Below are 8,952 nucleotides of genomic sequence, written 5' to 3'. Positions count from 1 at the left end.
TTATATATATATATATATATATATATATATATATATATATATATCTGTACTAGTGAACCATTTGTAGAACCACGTGCAGAAACAGCTTTGTTGGCAACCTTTTGGTTTATTTTGCCTTATGTAAGGTTAGTATGTGCTGTTTACATGGCTAATTGTATTGTATCGAGCCAATTTTCATGTGAATCCAGTTGTCTTTGAGTGGGGATCTTTGAATTGTGTTCCCGCTGTTTTTTTATTAAATAATCCTTCTCTAATCCCGCTATAATCCTTCATCACTAGGCTAGTCAGTATTATCCTGGAGACAAGGTGAAACAGACTGCTCTATTTTTAACACAAAGATTAATCGGGGATTGAGGTTTTAGGCGCCACAACTGAAACACACCATAAATAGACTTAAGTGTCTCAAAACAACCGTCTAATCTCACCCAACAGGTCAAGTTCCAGTCAACCTCTGGCCTCATCTAAATAATATTGCTGATAAACATTTTATATTACGGGGGCTGCACAATATAGTAAATATAAAAGCCCATTTTGACTGAAATTGCAATAAAATTAGTGGGAATGATCATTTTTGCTTAATAATTTTCTTTTTCACTGAAACAAACACGTCTGTTCTAAACAAGCATGTTTGCTTTCTTTAGGTGTTTTTAGGCCAGGATTCTGCAGCACTACAGTAATTGATTTTGTCACACATTTTTCCTTTATCAAAAAATTGCAGGGTTCCACAATATGGATATTGCACTGGGCCACACTGCAATTTTGATAATATTGCAATTAACTGTGCAGCCCTATATATAACTATATCAAATCTATGAGATCCATTAAATATTTAAATCATTGCAGATATCAGACCAAACAAACAAAGACACCAAAAGTTGTACAAATCCCCTTTACTTGTGAAAAGAAAATCAGAGTCCATATGATCCCAGAATATTGTCAGTGCAGTCCAATTAAATCCAGTCTGTGTTGTGTTTGATGTCCTTGGTTCCACTGGAATGTGTCTTTCTTTTAAGTCAGTCACCCGAAACTGCAGGAAACGAGGGAGTTGGAGCAAAGTTAACCACTACAAAACTGTTTCGGTGATGAAAAATACACACTATTGACACAGACACAAAGATTTTAGATGTACCTTCATACGTAGATGCCAACCCAGAGTAGTAAGAACAACACACCAAAGCCCATGAAAAGTGAAGCCACGAGGGAGATCAGCAGCTCTTTGTAGACGTCCCTCGTGTATTTTGTTGACGTCACCTCATAGCTGATGAAAAGTTAAGTTGTTTTTTTTTGTTTTTTTTTAAAAGTACAACCAACAGTCAAATTCTGAGGCGTTTGCTAAGTCTAATTCCTCCTGGTGTGTAGCTTATTTTGCAATAGGCCATAGTGTTAGTGTATTATGGCATACTTTGTATACTGTCATACTTAAATGACATAAATTATACATATAACTTTACACAAAATCCATGCTGAAAAAAGTCACAGTGAGTTAAGATTATATATTGGGGTTTAATGAAAAATTTGCATTTTGTTTACCATATGTCTATAATTTAAAAATGGACATGTTGTATTTACATACTGTAACTGTTATAAACCTGTTACAGCATGTGAAAATATTACAGACTCCATTTTTGGGTCAAATCATGGAGTTCAATTTTTGTTTGCATTACATTGTGATCAATGATTGTGTCTTTAAATGACTTAATTAATCTCTGTCAACACGACCTGCACAATGATGTCAAAGACAATAACTCATTTCTAGACATCATTTTGAGACATCCTGAATGTGCACTGCAGTGTTAATTAAGACAACAATTGCTGCATGAAGCAAAAGTAGTTCATATTTCTTGAAGCACTTTAACCAAAATTAGCAATCACTTTGTGAAAATACAACTGAAGTGAACAGACCCAAAATATCTGTAACAATAAACTATTACACAGGAAAACTGTGTGGACACCCATCTGTGATAAGTTCTATATGTCAAAGCTGAAGCATAAGGTAAGTCCATAAAATGTCATGTTTCAATTGGATGTTCACAATGGACAGGTCGTGAAAAAATTTTCTCATTCGCCTTTACTGTATCTTCAGACTCAGTATGTCTAACCTGGGAGTTTGTTTAAAACCTGTGTGAGCATCTCACTGCTTTTTTTCTTGCCTGATCATGCTTCTTTGTAGAGATGTCCCCATGTTCCATAACTCAATGTAACTCAGGCTGTTAGAGCCGTTCTATTAAGTGCCTTTCACATTGAGTTCTTATACTTATATTACTTATATTATGAAAGCATAAATAGTCATCCCTACAATGTTGTCATAACACTGATAGAGGTATTTAGTCTCATATCTAGTCAGTCACAATATTTTGAGATATAATAGCAAAGGAACCACTATAACACTTTTCTCAATCTTCCTTTCCAATTTAAGATCCACAGATCTGTACCCTGCCATATGAAATAAAAAACATTAACTGATTTAAAGTCAATGCAAAAATATGGCTCAAACAAAGGCAAGTTTATGAACACTGATAGACATGAGTTGACATATCACACATTCACTCATTTATAGTCAGTGTTGTCTCAATTCATGATTGTAGTGGTTGAATGTCTAAGATAGTATCTATGTCTGTATTAGACTGATGTATCCTGTGTTTTATTCCTTGAAAGCCTAAGCAGGGATAAGGAGTTCGGATTATACATTTCATTGGCTGAATTTTTTTCTTTAAATGTAATAATGTCCACATGCATTATTCCTGTCAAATAAAAAAATCAACTCATATAAATAAAATATAACATGCAATGGTACTGATGTGATCCTTAATTACGGGTTGCTATACGGCAAAGCTCTAATGGTCTCTGCTATGATCCCATTCTTTCATGTTAACCACACACACAGTATTGTGTAGAAAAGCAGTGGAAGGATACACGAAGAACCAGGCAGTGAAGAACATGCCGATGGCCAGCAGGACGACAGTGAGGTGGGGGAACACAGCCGGGTTCACCGGGCTGGTGTATCTGGTCATAGCCTCGAGTTCCTGCAGCCACAGCAAACAGAGACACAAGCAGGTTAGACAAGCTATACGTCACCTCTACGAGCATCAATCTCTGCTTTAACTCATTAACACACTGTGCCGAGTCTATAGCGTTTACCTTTTGTTGCAAAATAGCAAGAAACATTGTCTGATTTAGTTTTAATAGAGCGGCTAAATCAGTGAATATGACATGAGAAGCTAACTGCTAGTCTGCATATCCAGCTACACAAAGCTTAAGTTCAGAGAAAGAGCCTTATTCTGCTGATGAATGTGTGAATAACGTGTACAGATAAACCTAATATCATTGTAAAATAAAGCTGGGCCTATATAAGCAAGATAAAGGTACACAAATTTACCATTTTGTGGTAATGCGGAGCTCCAATTTCTATCGTCCAAGATGAAAAGGCCACGTACTGACTACCACTTCCTGGTTTTACGCGACGTAGAGTTCACGTAGTACAGACGAAATGTACTACCCTCAGTTTAACCTGTCAGGATTCCCCCTCTCAAAGGCTGCGGACAAATCTGGTCTCTTGCTCCTGGATTGGTTATTTTCTCACCCATAGCCTGTAAATTATATCAATGCGGCTGAAATTTGGGGGCTGCGGCTGCAGCTGGATGTACTTGACTTGTTTTGCAGCAAAGAGCTAGCCGCTACCTGAGAGGTTAAACACAGGGACCGCTTTACCCAAGTCTTTAACGACTGTTAATAAATGTTTTGCTGCCACCTAATGGGCATTTTGTTTTCGGCTCATAAAGCTTTTTTTTTTTTTTTTTTTTTTAAGATTTTATTGACAAATAACATCAGCATAAAAATAGATCTCACTAAGCCTAGGGGACCAGAGCAGACAAAAATAATTTATCAGAATTATTAATGAATGGCTTTCTTATTTTAGAACATAGTATTGATCTAATGCATTGTTTGACTTCATTTTGGCAAATAAATGTACAGACATCTTGCCATAGAAAACAAAAGTAACCAAGACCAAAATAAATATTATATATTTTCACATCACATCAATGTCCTTTTTATATTTAAAAATATATACTTTGAAATAAAATAAATAATTTGGAGGGATAAAAACAATGAATTATTTTTTAAAAATTACCTCCTTTGTCTTACCTATAATCAGATTTTAGACGGCATGGATTTTCTTCCAGTCCAGATCTGAGGACAGGGTACAGAGACTATTTCTTGTTGAATAAAGCAAGCATATTATGGTTATTGTTGTTCTTTACAGTACAGAATTTCTAAGAAGGATTACAACACCAGACTGTCAGAAACAAAAGCATAGTCCTTTGGTGGTACAAGAAACAATGCTTGTTTAGAAATTTAGAGTATTACACTGGAAAATCAAACCCAACAGCAAATTTAATCACAAATTTATTTACTTCATGCATTCATAGTATTACAGCATATTTTGGACAAAATGCTTTGAAAATGCAACGATAAAATGGGCTAACAAAATAAAGTAGTGATATTAAAGTACTCAATGAGTCTTAGTGTTATGGCATTTTCTCTTAACAAATTGTGCTAAAATCAGAAATGTATGTGTGTGGTTGTGTGTGTGTGTTTTCATGCTTATCAATCATGTCTGGGCCTCATTAGCTAAAAGTTAATATATTATTGATAATACAACAACCAAAAAAACATTTCAACTATAAAAACAATATGATAAAACACATCAGATAAAAAGGAGCCTTGGTAGTAACAAAACGAAGCTATACAGTTACATGTAATGCAGTTCTACCAGAGTATATGGAAACAGTCTGGTGCACTGGATAGAGCAAAAGCAGTTCATATATACAGTGCAAAAAGTGCTACAGTGGTTTCATTATGCTAGCTGGTGCATTATAAATAAGCTAAAATAGTACACTCTACCCACTGAAGTCATAATTATTATACTAGAAGCATTTTACAGTGTCTTCAAATTATGATATATTCCATAAACCTTTGTCTGATGGCTGTTTTTCCTATTTAATATTGATTTTACATTTGAGATACACTATTGTGTTTTTTCTCTCTGAACACAGACACATATATGGAATATGGATTTAAAAACAAAAAACATACGCAACAAAAGCCTGGTGATGAGAGTAAGTGGAGAATAAAAGATAATAGAAAAGAAAACGTTATACAATTCAGTTATATTAAAAGTGTTATCACTGCATAGTCTTACTTGTATAGGTACAGGGAAAAAAAATGAAACATCCAGAGAAATATGTGAAAGAGTCCAGTGTATAGTATCCATTTTCATCTCTAGAGTGTGCATAAATAAATGCAGCTCCCTCTCAGCTTCGTGATCGAGCCATTAAAATGCAATTTCCAAAGCTGAAGCAGCATTTGAGTTGCCTCTGAGCTGAGATGTATCATTTTAGACAAATGATTGGGCATGCACCTGACATGATATATGCCATTTATTGCCTCGCCAGCATTCTGTCCAGTTAGCAAAATACAGTGTAAGCTATTCCAGTGTTTCTTGAAATATTGTCAGTATTGGACTTGCACTTCCAGATGCTAAAAGCTGTCAGTGTTTCTACATGTTGTTTTCCAGTGATTTGTTAACAGTCACCCAGTGAATCTGCTGAAAGATAATATGTGTAATAGTATCTTTTATGTATTAACATTTAATGTAACAATTTGATGCTTAATTCAAGGTCACAACTGACCCTTCTGAAGTCCCGCCCACTTTTGAGTCTTTGCTCCAATAACACTCGAGCAAGTGTAGTACCTGATGAAACTCAGCTCTCTCTTTTCCTGTTCTTAGATGTGCTATGAGCCAGGCTCTGAAAACAAAACCAAATTTTGAGTATGGTTAAAAAATATTACTGAGCGACCTGTAAAAAACACATATATAATCATATTAGTTAACTCATGTTAGATAACTGATTAGTGAACACTTGATAATTTGTATTTTGCTACTATTTGGTATCATATATAACTAGCTAGCTAGAACATTAATGAAAATTGATTGCTGGTGAGAAACTACTAGAGAACAAAAGCATTATTTTCTTCCCCAAAACTGTTCCACTTAGTCCCACACTACAGTGCTTTACTGTGATTGGCTGCTACTACTGTGCTGTGATTGGCTAGCACTTGTTACCTCAATGACGCGTGCTTGTGACTGACAGAGAGCCATTTCTAACATTAAAGGATTCATTGTGTAAATAAACCACGATCTGTTCCTAAACTTACTAAGTAGTTTTTTTCCCCCTAAAATTACCAAAGTAGTTTTTGTTCCACTGAAAACTGAAAATAAGTCAGTGAAGTCTTTAAAAAAGTTGTCAATGACATTTAGTTTCAGACAGTGCACCAGATAACACTAGCTAACAAGCTTTTTGCTCTCGATTAATGTAAAATGGTGAGCTAGTTAGCTATAATTAACTAACTTAAAATGTGAATGAACATATGTAACTTTTACAGGTCCCCCAGCAACACCTCTTCACAGTTTGATTTTCTTTTCATCATAGACAAGCCTAGACAGGAGAAAGTTGATCTAGGCTCCAAAAAGGGGCGGGACTTACAGTCAATTGAGATAGAAATACTGCAGAGTATTTCCTGCTCTGTACAGTGTTTAATCAGATGCTGAGTGAGGAGACAGCAGACAGTCTAGTCGTCTGCAGCAGCCTCAAACACAATGCTCCACTGTAGAGACTCAGGGTTTGCCAGTGTGCACTACTGAGGTATATTTCCAGTGCGAGCTGCAACCATTCACTGAGGCCTTCAGCAGAAGCCAATTATCTTCTCTCCAGTGTATAAAAACTGCTGACAGTGTTTGTGTTTTCAATAGACACTGGTTTCAGTGTACATAAAGATTAACTGTATTAAAAAATAAACTAAAATGTGTACTCTAGATCTGCCTCATCTACAGTATCTTAGCCTGGACTTCAATCTGAAACTTCTGCTAAAAAGTAATTATGGCTTATAATAAGTATGGAAGACATAGTGATCAGTAATCACGTGAGCTATAAACTCATGGGTGTTAAGTACACAATAACAGTTAACAGTGACACAACACAGTTGTCAATTACAGTGATCTAAAACATTTTCAGTGACAGACAAAAAAAAACAGTGTTTCAAATTCCAGTGATCACAGCAAAAAGAGATGTCTTAATGCATACACATATGTGGAGGGGATGACAGTGGGGACAGTGGTATGGTATATAGGTTGTTCTGTATGAATATCTTTAAAAATAATGTACAATAATCAGACAACAGTGTACAAATGGAACCACACGACAAAAATGTGGCGTCTTGTAAAGGCACTGGGACTCGTCGTCTTCCTGCTCACACACAGCTGCTCTGTATGAGAAAATGGTAGTCAGAGTATGATGAGGTTTCTCCTTCAGTGGCACAGCTCACGTCGCTCTGTCAATGAAAAGAACGTGGAGATAAAAATCATTAATGAATCACTGACTTTACTTCAGTGTGCAATAAATGGATCAATTAATACAGACGAGTCACGTCTACTGCGTCTGCCAGCTACACATATCTTGGAGGCCAAGATTACTCACAGACAAGGAGACGCGGAAGTGATAGGTGACATCTTGGAAAGACAGCATGGGCACTGACCACAGGTGATGAGTGCCCTTGGAGAAAAATATGAAGAATGTAATGAATCAGTGAACACGTAGTTTGGCAGTAAATTGCACTTGGGAGAAATAAATTTGATAAATAAAAATGTTAAAATGCCAATGCTCTGATTACATGATAGGTAATTATTAAGTCTATCATGATGTACCTTTGTTGATGTACTCTGTCCACCAGACAGATCTGTCTCTGTGTGGTTGGGGCATAAACGTCCCTTGGTGGCTCCACATTGTCGTACCCACACGCTGGTTGTGGACCTGCAATTAATTAAATATGCTTTACATTTCTGTGGTTTATTACATCTCATGCAGATAAAGTGCTGCATACTGACTTAAAGAGTCTTGGTTAAGCCACCTTATCAATTAATGGGGATTATTTAACTGGAAGCAGAGTCGGGTAGGAACAGATTACATGCCATCAGGATTACATAATCAGATTACAAAAATAAAAAGCTATAATTAGCCCAAATTACATTTGAAAAAAGTAATTAATTATAGTTTAAGTGTCAAGGATTCCCATATTATATTTTTGATTTATCGTCTTTAAAATATGGCAAATTTAAAATAATAACTTTATGTATTTATATAGCATGTCTCTATTAACTCCTGAAAAGTGTGTCTGATATAGGATTTCTTATACAAGTGCTCCACTTGCCAGGAGAAGAAGGAGAAAAAACAACCCTAGGCTTTTTGAAAAAGGTTTGAGACATTTAAAGAAAAACAAATATTTGTGGAATTACCTGTGGAATTTTTGTGGCAAAAATAATCCAAAAGTATTCAGATAAGATGACATTTTTTTGGGATCCAATGGATTGCAATACTAATTACAAAAACACGATTTCAAGACAACAGGATTTCAAACTATTTAGACCCAACTCTGACTGAAAGTATACCAATTAAAACATGTCTCTATTTAAATTAGAGTTTGTGCCAATGGTTCCTCACAGGAAACCTAAATTCTTAGGACTTTACAGACCCGTAGTTATGTTGATAGTTTAATGTTTGTATACTCACGTCATGTGCAAAGTGATTTGTGAGATGGAGGAATTTCTGTTTCCATGGAGCGATACTGTGTAACTAGAGTCAACACAGAGGAAAAATAGCATTAGGCATCAAGACATGGATTTATTGTTTAGGACGAAAAAATACAGACAAGTGACAAATCTAAAATAAATGAGTGGACCCCCAGTGGTCCCCAGTGTGCAAACTTTACCATGCATACAGTATAATAATCATACTGATCAGTTATTGACCACATCAAACCTCCACACAGGTATCAAAACCAAACATCACAGTATTATATCTTAAATTATATATAATATCTGTACGCTGACTACAAACA

General features: G+C 35.6%; 2 protein-coding genes across 2 annotated transcripts in view; both read right to left on the bottom strand.

Moving 5' to 3' along the window:
• Positions 1-38: 38 nt before the first annotated feature.
• Positions 39-3,506, bottom strand: tmem258 (transmembrane protein 258). The gene is made up of 4 exons (XM_084734159.1): positions 3,377-3,506; positions 2,914-3,023; positions 1,130-1,258; positions 39-1,027 (listed from the first exon to the last, which is right to left on the bottom strand). The coding sequence occupies exons 1-3, from the start codon at positions 3,377-3,379 to the stop codon at positions 1,132-1,134; spliced, it is 240 nt and encodes a 79-aa protein (XP_084590285.1). The 5' UTR covers positions 3,380-3,506; the 3' UTR covers positions 39-1,027; positions 1,130-1,131.
• Positions 3,507-6,397: 2,891 nt separating this feature from the next.
• The window catches only part of myrf (myelin regulatory factor), a 29,452-nt gene continuing 26,897 nt past the window's right edge, over positions 6,398-8,952 (bottom strand). The window contains exons 23-26 of the mRNA XM_084734142.1: positions 8,625-8,687; positions 7,763-7,868; positions 7,536-7,610; positions 6,398-7,389 (exon numbers count right to left, since the gene is read on the bottom strand). Of these exons, the coding sequence (XP_084590268.1) occupies positions 7,309-7,389; positions 7,536-7,610; positions 7,763-7,868; positions 8,625-8,687 (325 nt within the window). The 3' untranslated portion in view covers positions 6,398-7,308. The remainder of the gene's footprint in view (positions 7,390-7,535; positions 7,611-7,762; positions 7,869-8,624; positions 8,688-8,952) is intronic.

The sequence above is a fragment of the Lutjanus erythropterus genome, chromosome 13 (assembly GCF_056507025.1).
Source record: "Lutjanus erythropterus isolate fLutEry1 chromosome 13, fLutEry1.hap2, whole genome shotgun sequence".
Taxonomy (NCBI): domain Eukaryota; kingdom Metazoa; phylum Chordata; class Actinopteri; order Lutjaniformes; family Lutjanidae; genus Lutjanus; species Lutjanus erythropterus.
Note: the sequence above shows the minus strand (reverse complement) of the source record. Positions and strands in the feature narration are given on the sequence as shown.